Source organism: Mobula birostris, chromosome 29 (genome assembly GCF_030028105.1).
Source record: "Mobula birostris isolate sMobBir1 chromosome 29, sMobBir1.hap1, whole genome shotgun sequence".
NCBI lineage: Eukaryota > Metazoa > Chordata > Chondrichthyes > Myliobatiformes > Myliobatidae > Mobula > Mobula birostris.
The window spans coordinates 27,562,842-27,577,220 of NC_092398.1; the positions used below are offsets into that span (position 1 = coordinate 27,562,842).

Genomic DNA, 14,379 nt, shown 5'->3' on the forward strand with positions numbered 1-14,379 from the left:
CACACACCTCCCCCCCCAATAACTCAAACCCACTTCTCACTGAACAATCCAACAGAGGCCCTGCTTCCCGCGATGTCTGTACTAAGCACAACACCCGATGAATCTCTGCCCGCGAGTGATCCCACCCCTAGCGCATTCAGAAACTACAGTGTTGAGGCAGCCCTTCGGCCCAACTAGTCCATGCCGACCTCGTCTTCTACCTGGTCCCATCGACCTGCATCCGGATCAAAGCCCTCAACCTCCCTTCCCCTTCGTGTACCTGTCCAGACTTCTCTGCAAGGGTGCCGCAAACCCACGGCCCTCTTAAATATCTTCACCGTTCACCCCAAACCCGTGACCTCCAGTTCAGGTCTCACCAAACCAAAATGGGAAACGCCTGCTTGCCTTTGCCCTATCTATACCCATCATCGTTTTTAAAAAAAATCCTCAATCTAATCTCTCCTCATTCTCCTGTGCTCCAGGGAATAAAATCCTAATTTATTCATCCTCTCCCTCTAACTCAGGTCCTCAAGTCCTTGTGAATTTTCTCTGCACTCTTTCAGTCTTATTGATATTGTTCCTGTAGGCAGGTGACCAGAACTGCCCACAGTGTCCAGATTAGGTCTCACCAACAGATTTTACAACTTCAACATAACATCCCAACTGCTGTACTCAGTGCCCTGATTTATGAAGACCCATGAGCCAAAAATCTGCTTGTGACACCACTTTCAAGGGATTAAGGATGTTTATTCCCAGATCCCTCTGCTCTGCCTCCCTCCTTACACACCATCTCTTTTGACTGTATGTAGGTGACCACACTGATCTTCAAGAGGGCCAACTTTGCTAACCTTTGGCTCTTAATATACAGTTAAAGGAAAATGTTTGTGAACTCTTTGCAGTTACCTGGTTTCCCACATTAATTACTCATAAAATGTCACACCACACGCAGGTACACACGCACACACGCTTCCCAAACTTAAACCCACTCTCCCTCCAATAATCTCTCTCTCTCTCCCCCCCTCCCTCATGCACACACTCAGCCTCATTTCTCTCCCTCGCTCTCTCGTTGTCTCTGACTCCCCCTCCCCCTCCCCCTCCTCCCCTTCCCCCCTCCTCCTCTCCTTCCTCCCCCTTCCCACTCCCTCCTCTCCCTCCCTCCTCCCTCTTACAGGCCCACACTCCCCCCCTTGCCGCGACCCCCCCCCGCGTCCCCCCCACTGAGGGTTCTTGCTCTGCGTTCCAGGCCCCTCCTCCTCCTCCCTCTTACAGGCCCACACTCCCCCCCTCACCGCATCCCCCCGCTGACGGTTCTTGCTCTGCGTTCCAGGCCCCTCCTCCCCCCTTCCACAGGCCCACACTCCCCCCCGCGTCCCCCCGCTGAGGGTTCTTGCTCTGCGTTCCAGGCCTCTCCTCCCCCCTTCCACAGGCCCATACTCTCTCCCCCCCCCCCCCGCGTCCCCCCGCTGACGGTTCTTGCTCTGCGTTCCAGGCCCCTCCTCCCCCCTTCCACAGGCCCACACTCCCCCCCGCGTCCCCCCGCTGAGGGTTCTTGCTCTGCGTTCCAGGCCTCTCCTCCCCCCTTCCACAGGCCCATACTCTCTCCCCCCCCCCGGGTCCCCCCGCTGACGGTTCTTGCTCTGCGTTCCAGGCCCCTCCTCCCCCCTTCCACAGGCCCACACTCCCCCCCGCGTCCCCCCGCTGAGGGTTCTTGCTCTGCGTTCCAGGCCTCTCCTCCCCCCTTCCACAGGCCCATACTCTCTCCCCCCCCCCGCGTCCCCCCGCTGACGGTTCTTGCTCTGCGTTCCAGGCCCAGCTGGTCCAGATGGTGATCTGGATGCTGCAACGCCGACTGCTGACCCAGCTCCACACCTACGTCTGCCTGCTGGCGCCTCCGAGCGAGCCCGCGGCGCCCGGCCGGGCTGAGGAGGACAGGATGCTGCCCACCCGTGTGGGGGGCCGGAGCCTCAGCGCCCCCAACGCCCTCAGCTTCGGCTCGCCGAGTAGGTTGCTGCCCGAGGGCGAGGCCGGGCCGTGCCGGTCTGTGTTCACGTAACTGGGTCACCCCCCCACCTCCATTTATTGTCTCACCATCGGGCATCCGTTAGTCTCGTGAGACCATGGATTTGCACCTTGGAAGGTTTCCAGGGCGCAGGCCTGGGCAAGGTTGTATGGAAGACCGGCAGTTGCCCATGCTGCAAGTCTCCCCTCTCCATGACATCAATGTTGTCCAAGGGAAGGGCATTAGGACCCACACAGCTTGGCACCGGTGTCGTCGCAGAGCAATGTGTGGTTAAGTGCCTTGCTCAAGGACACAACAAGCTACCTTGGCCAAGGCTCGAACTCACGACCTTCAGATCACTAGACCGACGCCTTAACCACTTGGACACGTGCCAACACAGGGTCATAGGGCACAGAAAAAGGCCCTTCAGCCCATTAAATGCATGCTGCCCCTCAGCCACCCCTTTACACAAAACACACACCAGGCTGGGATGTCGTAGAGAATGACGTTCATGTAGACGTACACCCAAACACACTCCAGTTCGTGTATTTGAACACGCACGGCGGGGATCGAACCCATAACTCAGGCTCCACAGTTTGCCCACGGCCGCCCTGCTGGTGATGGCCTCACAGCTCTGTACCCGGGGGCGGTGGGGGAGGGGTTTATGTTGACGCCTGCCTCACCCCTGTGCTCTCTCCCGCAGCCAGCAGCGACGACATGACTCTGACCAGCCCCAGCATGGACAACTCCAGCGCTGAGCTCCTCCCCAGCGGTGACTCGCCCCTTGGCAAGCGCATGACGGAGAACCTGCTGGCCAGCCTGACCGAGCACGAGCGGGAGGCCATCCAGAACATTCCGGCCGCCCAGAACCCCGACGACCTGCGCATGCTGGCCAAGTAGGTGGTCGCTTGGAGACGGGTGGGTGGGGGTTGGCTGCACCTTCTTGTAGAGTCACAAAGACCCTGAATAGATGCAGCTCTTCAGCCAGTCTAGTCCGTGCTGACTACCAACAACCCTTTTACAATAATAATGCCCTCAGTTCTGGTCACCTCACTACAGGAAGGACGTGGAAATCATAGAAAGGATGCAGAGGAGATTTACAAGGATGTTGCCTGGATTGGGGAGCATGCTTTATGAGAATAGGTTAAGTGAACTCGGCCTTTTCTCCTTGGAGCGACGGAGGATGAAAGGTGACCTGATAGAGGTGTATAAGATGATGAGAGGCATTGATCGTGTGGATAGTCAGTGGCTTTTTCCCAGGGCTGAAATGGCTAACATGATGGGGCATACTTTTAAGGTGCTGGGGAGCCGGTACAGAGGAGATGTCAGGGGTAGGTTTTTTACGTAGAGAGTGGTGAGTGCGTGGAATGGACTGCCGGCGACGGTGGTGGAGGCGGATACGACAGGGTCTTTTAAGAGACTCCTGGACAGGCACATGGAGCTTAGAAAGCGCAGGGCTATGGGTAAAGCCTTGGTAGTTCGAAGGTAAGGACATGTTCGGCACAGTTTTGTGGGCCGAAGGGCCTGTATTGTGCTGTAGGTTTTCTATGTTTCTAATATGTTACAATTCCCAAGTAGAGCCGCGTAAATAGGAGCATTTGATGGCTCTGGGCCTGTACTCACTGGAGTTCAGAATAAAGAGAGGGCATCTCATTGAAACATAGTGGACGTGAAGAGGATGTTCCCCGTAGTGGGGGAGTCTAGGACCAGAGGGCAGTGTCTCAGAACAGAGGGACATCCCTTTAGAACAGAGATGAGGCGGAATGTCTTTAGGCAGAGGGTGGAGAATCTGTGGAATTCATTGCCACAGTCGGCTGTGGAGGCCAAATCATTGGGTGTATTTAAAGCAGAGGTTGATGGGTTCTTGATTAGCAAGGGTGTTGAATATTATGGGGGTTGAGTGGGGATAATAAATCAGCCATGATGGAGTGGTAGAGCAGACTCGGTGGGCTGAATGGCCTTTACTGAGACGGTGAGACGTGTAGACAGAGCCCGCCAAGGGGAGGGGAGGCTGGTTTCCGAGATGGGCTGAGCCAGGTGCAGAACTGTGCCGATCCTCGTGTTCACGGGCCGAGCGGTTGTCGTGCCGTGACGTATCCAGACGGGACGCTGTCTGTGGCTCATCGATTTAAAAACAATCGGTGAGGGTGACTGGGGACACGCCAGTTGCCTGACACGTTGAGCTGTATCCACAACCAGGTCCTTCCTACAGCTTGGTGACCAAAACTGTACACTCTGCAAGTTCTCATTAATACCAACAGAGGAAAGTACAGCACAGCACAGGCTATTCGGCCCACAGTGTCATGCTGAACCAGCTAAAAGGCAAATCAAAAACACCCAAATACTAATTCCTCCTACCACATCCCTATCCCTCCATCTTCCTTACATCCATGTGTCTATCCAGGCATCTCCTAAAAGCCTGTGTATTTACTTCTATCACCATACCAGGCAGGGCATCCCAGACATCCACCATTCTGAGTAAACAAACTCTTTGAACCTGTTCCCCCCTCACCTTCAACGCCTCTGATGTTAGACATTTCTACCTGAGGAAATAGGTACTCTATCTGTGCCTCTCATGATCTTACAAACCTCTATCAGATCTCCCCTGGGCCTCCGGTGTTGCAGAGAGAAGAACCCAAGTTTATCCAGCCTGTCATGGTGACCCTGCCCTCTTAAACCAGGCAGCACCCCAGTAAACCTCTCCACACCCTCTCCCAGTCTTAGCATCCCTCCAATAGTGGGGAGACCAGAACTGTCGCAATACTCCAGGTGTGGTCCAACCAGTTTATAAAGTTGCAACTTAACCTCCTGACTTTTGAACTCAGTGCCTCGACCAATAAAAGCAAGCATTCCATAAGCTGCCTTAACCTCCCGACCTTCTCAACTGATGAGAGGCGTCGATGGGGACTTTGTTGGAGTCATTGTCCCTGGGGTGCAGATAAGACCATAAGACATAAAAACAGAATTAGGCCATTTGGCCCATCGAGTCTGCTCCACCATTCAATCATGGCTGATCCTTCTTTTATCTCCTCCTCAACCCCATATTAGACCATAAGACATAAAAACAGAATTAACAGATGTTGGAACACAAGAAGGCACAGGTTGAGGGAATGTTCAAAGGAGACTGGGAACGGATGTTTTCTGTTCAGTGTGGGCTGGACGGCTGGTGGTGTACTGGCATCAGCCCTGGACTTCGAGAAGGATGGTCCCGAGTTCGAATCCGGCCGGGTCCCAACCTGGGCAGCAGCAACAACAAACCGTGCAGGTTCAGGGGAAAGGATGGTAGGGTGAAGAACCATGTTTGACCAGAGAATGAGGGGAGATTGAGGGGTTATCGATGGGGCAAGAAACTATAAGGTGCTCCTTCCCTCTGCTATCCCGCAGGTCACCCTTGGGTGCTACGAGGTGTAGCACCTGCTTAGCCCCCTCATCAGGGTGCTGTGAAGCCATGGGAGCAGGTGGTGGATGGTTGTATGAGCAGCCAGTGCAGATCACAAGTCCTGGTTATGCCAGGCAGACAATCTCTGAAGAGTATCAATAATGGCTGGGGTCACCCATCTTGTAGAGGACTTGAATGCAGGGCCAGTGGCAGGATTCTCAGGAGTGTGGAGGAACTGAGGAATCTTGGGGTCCACCTCCATCGATCCCTCAGAGTGGACGTGCAGGTGGTTGGGGTGTACGGTGTGTTAGTCATCGTTAGTCAGGAGATTGAGTCCAAGAGCCGTGAGGTAACATTGCAGCTCTATAAAACCCTGGTCAGACCACACTTGGGAGTATTGTGTTCGGTTCTGGAAGGATGTGGAAACTTTCAAGGGGGTGCAGAGGAGACTTACCAGGATGCTGCCCGCGTTAGCGAGCATAGGTTGAGTGAGCTCGGGCTTTTCTCCCCGGAGCGAGAGGCGACTTGGTAGAAGTGTACAAGATGGCGAGAGGCAAAGAATGAGTGGACAGCCAGAGACTCTTATCCCAGAGCAGAAATACTTTTATCAATTTTAAGGCAATTAGAGGGAAGTATAGGGGGGATGTCAGGTAGTTTTTTTTTACAGAGTGGTGGGTGTGTGGAACGTGCTGCCGGGGTGGTGCAGGCAGATACATTAAGGACATTTAAGAGACTCTTAGGCACGTCCATGATAGAAACATCATCCATGGGCTGTGTAGGAGGGAACGATTAGATTGACCATAGGGCAGGTTAAAAGGTTGTCACAACATTGTGGCTGGAAGTGCCTGTGCTGTGTTGTATGGGGGGCAGGTTGTTTTCTTGCAGGGAATGCTGGGTCTGTGGAATGGCCTGCCAGCATAGTGGTGGAGACAGATATGGTAGTGTTTAAGAAGCTCACAGATCGGCAGATGAGTGTGCAGGGACCGGAAGGATATGGACCGGGGGCAGGCAGAAGTATTTAGTAACGACAATTTCCCAAAGATTAGTTCCTTGTTCTTTTCTGATTCAGCGGCACAGGGTACCTGTAACAAAGGTAGCCCTGTACATGTGTTAAAGTTTATCAGAAATTATTACAGTTATACGGAAAGAAAGAAAATTCACCAACAAGTAATCAAAGAGACAAGATAATTCTTAGAGACGATAAGATCGAGGCGTAGAATCAGGCCATTCAGCCCCTTGAGTAAGCTCCACTACTATCCCACTCAGACCCATTCTCCTGCCTTCTCCCCGTAACCTTTGACACCCTAACCAATCAGGAACCCATCAACCTCCGCTTTAAATACACCCAATGACTTGGCCTCCACAGCTGTCCGTGGCAACAAATTCCACAGATTCACCACCCTCTGGCTAAAGAAATTCCTCCTGATCTCTGTTCTAGAGGGATGTCCTTCTATGCTGAGGCTGTGTCCTCTGGTCCTAGACTTCCCCACTATTGGAAACATCCTCTCTTCATCCATTTTCAGTACTCGACAGGCTTCAGTGAGACTCCCCGCCTGCCCAATCTTATAAACTCCAGCGAGGACAGGCCCAGAGAAATCAAGTACTTCTCGTGCATTAACCCTTCCATTTCTAGTCTTGTGCGGCACCTTGTCAAAGGTCTTCTGAAGATCCACCAACTCTCTTTGCTCTTTCCTGCTTGTTGTTTCCTCAAAGAACTCCAAGCAGGATTTCCCCTTGAGGAAACCATGGCCTGTTTTATCCTGTGCCTCCAGGTACCCTGAAACCTCATCCCTAGTAATAGACTCCAGCACCTTCCCAACCACTGAATTCAGGCTAACTGGCCTCTAATTTCCTTTCTTCTGGCTGTCTCCCTTAAAGAGTAGAGTGACAATTTGAAATTTTCCAGTCCTCCAGACCTGTTTCGGAGCTCATAATCTCTACATCGACCTCGCTCAGAACCCTGGGGTGCAGTCCATCTGGTCCCAAGTACCTTCAGACCTTTCAGATTCCCGGCACCTTCTCCTTGTTAATAGCCACGACACTCACTTCTGCCCCTGACACTCTCAAATTCTCGCTGCTGCCTGCGAGGAGTTTGTACGTTCTCCCTGAGACCGCGTGGGTTTCCTCCGGGGGCTCCCATTTCCTCCCACAGTCCAAAGACAAATGGGTTAGGACTTGTCATTGTGGGCGTGCTGGGTTAGCGCTGGAACGGGGCTGGGTTGTGGGAGCTGGAGCAGCCATTCCGGCCCCCCCCCCTCACCGTGCCTGTCCCTCTCCCCGGCAGACTCCTGCACTATTTCCGCGGCCGTCACCACCTGGAGGAGATCATGTACAACGAGAACATGAGGCGCTCGGTCCTGCTGACCCTCATCGACAAGTTCCGGAGCGTGCTGGTGGTTCGGCACCACGAAGACCCCATCATCTCCATCTTCCAGAGCCCCTCTGTGTGAAGGAGGGCGGAGGGCGGGTGGGCTGGTTCCTCCACTTCCCAAACAGTCCGTGGCTGTCCTGGAGTCAGTCAGGCACGGAGATGGAGGGGTTTGGTCTGTGTCACAGGAGTAGTGCGTGGCTGAGGAGCAGGGTCAAAGGGCAGAGCATAAATATTATTGACCATGGGAGTGTGTGATGGGACAGTGTGGAGGGAGATTCACTCTGTGTCTGACCCCGGGAGTGTGTGATGGGAAGGTGTGGAGGGAGTTTCAGTCTGTGTCTGACTCCGGGAGTGTGTGATGGGACTGTGAGGAGGGAGCTTCACTCTGTGTCTGACCCCGGGAGTGTGTGATGGGACAGTGTGGAAGGAGCTTCACTCTGTGTTTGACCCCGGGAGTGTGTGATGGGACATTATGGAGAGTGTTTTCTCTCAGTCCAGTCTCCAGTGGAATTTCTACTCAAGTCTGCATCTCCTGTGGTTGAATTGATCGACGTTTCAAGTGATGTAAACAGTAGCAGTATCTTCACTGTGTTGTTGAGATCTGCAAATTAAGGCTGGACTGGACGCAGGGCTGCGAGAGCTCGTGTGAAATGGGTACGATTACTGGATTTAAAATTCTTTCTCAGACTTCCTCACTTCTGGGATGAAGGCACAGATCAGATCACTCGCTCCCTGCCTCCAGGATTGGGAATGTCAGGGAGTGAGTGAAGGACACGGGGTCAGTTCGGTGTCAGGGTGGCTGGTGTTCAATACAGACGGGGAGGAGGTGCTCTGTCACGGTGAGAAGATATCCTGGCGTTCGTGTGAATGGGGGGTGGGGACAAGAGGGGAGGAGGAGGAGAGATGGGGAAAGAAGGGAGATGCAGGAAGAATGAGGGTGGGAAGGAGAGGAAAAGGGAGTGAGGGAGGAGGGATTGGAGGGAGAATATGTTGGGCACTGCGTCTCTTGAAAAAAAATTGACTCCATCACAAGAGCACGTGTTTTATTAAGCTCTGTTTTTCACACAGTCCCAAAATATGAAAATACATGTACAGTGTGGAAAAGAACAAAAATATATTTATATTCATATGTGTATTGTTTGTTTTTCTCTTTTCCTCATATATTTACAATATAATATTTACAGATCCAATGATAGTCTACTCCCTCCTCAACATCCCTCAAAATTTGGGGGGGGGATGCAGAGGGAGAGTTGGGTGGGGTTGACGGAAAAGAGGAAGGGAGGACATGGAGTGGGGAAGAAGATCGGACCAGGGGAAGGAAGAGGAATGGATCAGGGGAGGGTGAAGGGAGGGAGGAAATGGAGGGGGTGGGGAAGAGGCTTGGACAGGGGGAGGGTGGAGATGGGCAGAGGGAGTGAGGGGGAAGTGGGAGGGAGGACGTGAAGGGGAGAAAGAGGAGTGGAGGGAGGGAGGGAGGGGGGAAGAGGATTAGACCAGGAGGATGGTGAAGATGGGTGGAGGGTGGAAGTAATGATCTTCACTTTAATCCAAGCTGGTCTTCTCTGTCTCTGGGGCAGAAACTTCCACAGATTCACCAGCCTCACCCGTTCTACCTTTGTTACTGCGTCTTCTCCAGATCCGGTATACAATGTCCCGCTTCCCTCCCTCTGCCCCCCATCCCAGAGCTGTCGGTCTTATTGGGAACTCCCCCGTTATCCCAGGAGGATGTCTGGTCCGTCTCCTGTGGACGGCTTCCCAGACTGTCAGACACCACAAGAGGTGAAGATGAGAAAACCTTTTTATTAGCAAAACATTATTTTGTGGCAGCCACAGTCGGAACTGCTCCTGGTCGGGGGTTCTAACACTGGCTACAGCAACGTCAATGAGGTTGACTCCTATCAGTACGCCCATCGACAATGGAAGGGCAGTTTCCTGCCTCCCAGGGGAAGAGGGGACAAGAGGGAGAGGGGGAGGGATGCAGGGTGGCAGAAAGGGGGAGAGGAAGACAGGGTGGGAGGGGTGGAGAAAAGAAAAGTCCCAGGGACAGAGCCCTTCCCCTACCCTTACATTCACCATCTGACCTGGTTGGATGGCCAAGAGTCAGAAACCTGCCCCTCCCCCCAACACTTCGAGGTAGCCGCAGCTCAGGATGACGGCCGTGCCTTTGCTCTTCTGCCCAGTGAGAGGCCCCCGCTCATCTGCCAGTTCAGTTCGGTGTTTCTTCCCACCCCCACCCCCCACATCTCCCTCTCCCCCCCCCCCACCGAGCCGGAACCCCCCCCATATCTCCCCCTCTCTCTCCCACCCCACATCTCCCTCTCTCCCCCCCATCTCCCCCTCTCCTCCCCCACATCTCCCTCTCTACCCCCACCGAGCCGGAACCCCCCCCCCATATCTCCCTCTCTCTCCCACCCATCTCCCTCTCTCCCCCCCATCTCCCCCTCTCTCTCCCACCCCACATCTCCCTCTCTCCCCATCTCCCCCTCTCCTCCCCCACATCTCCCTCTCCCCCCCCACCGAGCCAGAACCCCCCCCATATCTCCCTCTCCCCCCCACCGAGCCGGAACCCCCCCATATCTCCCTCTCTCCCCCCCCACATCTCCCTCTCCCCCTCCACATCTCCCTCTCCCCCTCCACATCTCCTTCTCCCCCCTCCACATCTCCCTCTCCCCCCCACAGAGCCAGAACCCCCCCCCATGTCTCCCTCTCTCTCTCCCCACATCTCCCTCTCTCCCCCTCCACATCTCCCTCTCTCCTTCCCCCGAGCCAGAATCCCCCCCCCCCGGATGTCTGACACATGGACTCACTCCTGCTCTGGGGGGAACAAGACATTGGACCTTGTCCAAACGTTCTGTTAACAAGGTTTCACACACAATGGTATTTACACAGTTCATCTCCAGCTTACGGTCACCGTGCCCACCAACCAGCTCTCAGGAGTTTGCTGGCTGCGGGCACCTTCGGTCACCTGGCACCTTGTTTTGTGGGGGCCAAGCTGCCCACTTTGTGAAGCGTCCAGATTACAAACAGTTTGTCGGAGCGGAGCGTTGACGTGGAGAGGGTGTTTCCTATAGGGGGGAAGTCTAGGACCAGAGGGTACCGTCTCAGAATAGAAGGTCACCCCTTTAGAACAGAGATGAGGAGGAATTTCTTTAGCCAGAGGGTGGGGATTCCGTGGAATTCATTCCCACAGACAGCTGTGGAGGCCAAGTCACTGGGTGAATTTAAAATGGAGGTGGATGGGTCCCTGATTAGTGGGGATGCCAAAGGTTATGGGGAGGAGGCAGGAGACCAGGGTTGAGAGGGATAAATCAGCCATGATGGAATGACAGAACAGACTCGATGGGCCGAGTGGCCTAATTCTGCTCCTGTGCCTTATGGCAGGCTGTGCTGTTTTCTGGTCTTTGCATCACTCGGCGCCCCTGGGTGCGTCAGATGCACCCTTTTAAAACTTGAGATGTCCGATCTGGCTGAAGATGGGCGGTAGAGGACGTTGAGCTCAGCCCTGGAGGGACTTGGGGCTGGTGGGCTGGACCCGGAAAGAGTCCCAATTGCCCCAGAGCCAGAGGAGCAGCAGGCACAGGGCACAGGTGGTGAGGGTGCGGGTCCGCGTGCGAACGAAGGGCAAGACCAGAGCCGAGAGTGTGGACATGAGCGTCAGGGCCACGGCGGCCATCATCAGCAGCAGGTTCATGGACTTGCCGAGGAGCTCGTGGCCGCCCGGCTGCTCAGCCTGGGACACCTGCTGCAGCTGCTCCAGCCTCAGCAGCTTGCTCTGGAAAGCCTCCAACACCTCCTGAGGGGGAGAGGGGAGCAGCAGTGAGGAATCTCTCCCTCTCACCAGGTACCCTGGCTGATCTATTATCCCACTCAACCCCATTCTCCTGCCTTCTCCCCGTAACCTCTGATGCCCTCACTGATCAAGAACCTATCAGCCCCACTTTCAACATGCCCAAAGACTTGGCCTTCACGGCCGTCTGTGCCAATGAATTCCACAGATTCACCACCCTCTGGCTAAAGAAATTCCTCCTCATCTCTGTTCTAAAGGGGTGACCTTCTGAGGCTGTACCCTCTGGTCCTAGACTCCCCCACCACAGGAAACATCCTCTCCACTTCCACTCTATCTGGCTTTTCAACATTCAGTAGGCTTCAAAGAGATCCCCCCCTCATTCTTCCAAACTTCAGTGAGTACAGGCCCAGACCTATCCAAAGCTCCTCATCCTTGTGAAGCTCCTCTGGACCCTCTCCAACACCAGCACATCCTTTCTTAGATAGGGGGCCCAGAACTGTCTGCGATACCTCAAATGCAGTCTGACCAATGCCTTATAGAGCTTTAGCATTACATCCTTGCTTTTATATTCGAATCCTCTCTAAATGAATGCCAATAGTGCATTTGCCTTCCTTCCTCAACCTGTAGTGAAACGTGCACGAGGACTCCCAAGTCCCCTTGCACCTCTAATTTCCCAATTTGCTCCCCATTTAGAAAATAATCTACACCTTTATTCCTTCTACCAGCATGCACGGCCGTACACTTGCCTACACCATATTCCATCTGCTCATCCTTCAATATGTCCAAGATCTCCTGCTTCCTCAAAACTACCTTCCTCTCCACCCATATTTGTATCATCTGCAAACTTGGCCACAAAGCCATCAACTCCTTCACCCAAATTATTGGCATGTAACATGAAAAGAAGCGGTCCCAACACTGACCCCTTGTGGAACACCGGCAGCCCACCCTTACAGACCCCCTTTATCCTCACCCTTTGCCTCCTGCCAATTAGCCAATCTCCTACCCAAACCAGCATCTTCCCTGTAATACTCTTTTCATGGTAAGCAGCCTCATGTGCAGCACCTTGTCAAAGGTCTTCTCAAAGTCCAAGTAAACAACATCCACTGACTCTCCTTTGTCTATCCTGTCTGTTATTTCCTCAAAGAATTCCAGCAGATTTGTCAGGCACGATTTCCCGTTAAGGAAACCATGCTGTCATTGGCCTATTTTATCATGTGCCTCCAAGTACCCCAAAACTTCATCCTTAATGATGGTCTCCAACATCTTGCCAACCGCTGAAGCCAGGCTACCTGGTCTATAATTTCCGCTCGGTCTAACTGGCTGCACCCACTGTGGCACACAGATATGAACAGTGATCCCTCGCCCTGCTCCCCAGCACCGTCAGACTGACCCAGATGTCTCTGCTGCTCTCATAGGACTGGTAGGCGATCTTCTCCTCCAGGTTGGCCAGGTTGTCCTCGAGGTTGTTGAGCTCGTTCTGGTGCAGGTCCATCAGATCGTGCAGCTGAACCTGCAGCTGACGGGACCTTGGGACAGGAGTGAAGGATCACCATGGGCAGGGGCTGCATTCGGGGGTGGGGGGGGACAGGAGGTTTAGACTTCCAAGTGAGGGCAGTGGAAACAGGCTGGGTCGATTGTGCTCCCCCCGTGTTCCCATCAACTCCCCCAGTCTTTATCTATCTATCTCTCTCACTCTCACTCACACACAGTTGGGGTGGGGTAGAAGGGTGATTCATGGTGGCTGATTAATCCACCGACCCTGTGTGTTGCTGATACATTGGGGGGGGGGGGGACTGGTGTTCAGAGGAAACTATGGGGGTCAGAGAGGAAAGGTACAAACTACAGACAGACAGACACAGAGATCTGAGACAGAGGCACACACTCACACAGACAGACACACACCCACTCCCACTCATACACAAGACAGACACAGAGAGGTCAGAGAGAGAGGCACACATACTCACACTGACAGAGACAGACACATACCCACAGACACAGAGAGGTCTGAGACCCCCTCCCCACACACACACAGACACAAACCCACACAGATAGGCACACATGTGCACGCACACAGAGGCATACACATACTCACACAGACGGAGTGTGTGGGACACGACCTCTCGCCCCTGCACTGACCTTAAGGATGTACCGAGGGGAAGCTGGTTTTCACTGTTGTCAGTTGTTTGGTGGTGGAAATCAGGATCAGGAGAGTGACTCACCCCCCACCCCACCAGGTCACTGAGTGGTGCAGGGCAGAAGCGGACCTTTCTGTCCAGCGAGTCCACGCTGACCATTCTCCCCACCCTCCCGCTAATTCTCCCCACCCCGGATCCTGGCGACTCACAGCCACCAGCAAGGCTGGTTGGAGGAAGGTGGGAACGGCAAATGGTCCCCTGGCACAGGAAAGAACCGGGAGTCCTGTCCCTCAGAGAGAGAGAGGAGCCTTTCTTCATGCGCGAAGAATCCCCACCATCCGGCTGGCGCTCCCTGCTTGCTGCTCCCACTGGGCAGGAGGTACAGAAGCCTCAAATCCCACACCACCGTGTCCAGGAACAGTGACTTCCCTTCAACCATCCGGCTCTCGAACCAGCCAGCACAACCCTAGTCACTGCCTCCGTCCAGCAACACTGCGCTCTACATTCTTGTTCCACGTTCTCCCTTTGTAAGAGTTGTGCAAAGTTGAGACAATTAATTTTTTTTTCTTGTGAGTGTTGGTTACCTGATGCTCTATCAAAGTCCAAAGTAAATTTATTATCAAGTACCTGTGTGTCACCATTTGCTTCCTTGCAGGCATTCACAGTAGACCAAAGAAACTCAATAGAACCAATGAGAAAGTACACGTAAAGACTGACCAACAACCAATG

At 53.8% G+C, this 14,379-nt stretch overlaps 2 protein-coding genes across 4 annotated transcripts in view; one reads left to right on the forward strand and one right to left on the reverse strand.

The window, feature by feature from the left end:
• The window catches only part of nprl3 (NPR3-like, GATOR1 complex subunit), a 45,760-nt gene extending 37,139 nt beyond the window's left edge, over positions 1–8,621 (forward strand). For 2 of the 3 annotated variants that reach the window (XM_072246868.1, XM_072246869.1), the window contains exons 11-13: positions 1,787–1,979; positions 2,682–2,874; positions 7,642–8,620. In XM_072246868.1, the coding sequence (XP_072102969.1) occupies positions 1,787–1,979; positions 2,682–2,874; positions 7,642–7,807 (552 nt within the window). In that variant the 3' untranslated portion in view covers positions 7,808–8,620. Of the gene's footprint in view, positions 1–1,786; positions 1,980–2,681; positions 2,875–7,641 lie in introns of all 3 variants that reach the window. The other variant, XM_072246867.1, reaches the window with a different exon arrangement.
• A 2,603-nt stretch (positions 8,622–11,224) lies between these two features.
• LOC140190172 (uncharacterized) overlaps positions 11,225–14,379 on the reverse strand; it is a 13,856-nt gene continuing 10,701 nt past the window's right edge. The window contains exons 3-4 of the mRNA XM_072246683.1: positions 12,906–13,041; positions 11,225–11,521 (exon numbers count right to left, since the gene is read on the reverse strand). Coding sequence (XP_072102784.1) covers positions 11,225–11,521; positions 12,906–13,041 — 433 coding nt within the window. The remainder of the gene's footprint in view (positions 11,522–12,905; positions 13,042–14,379) is intronic.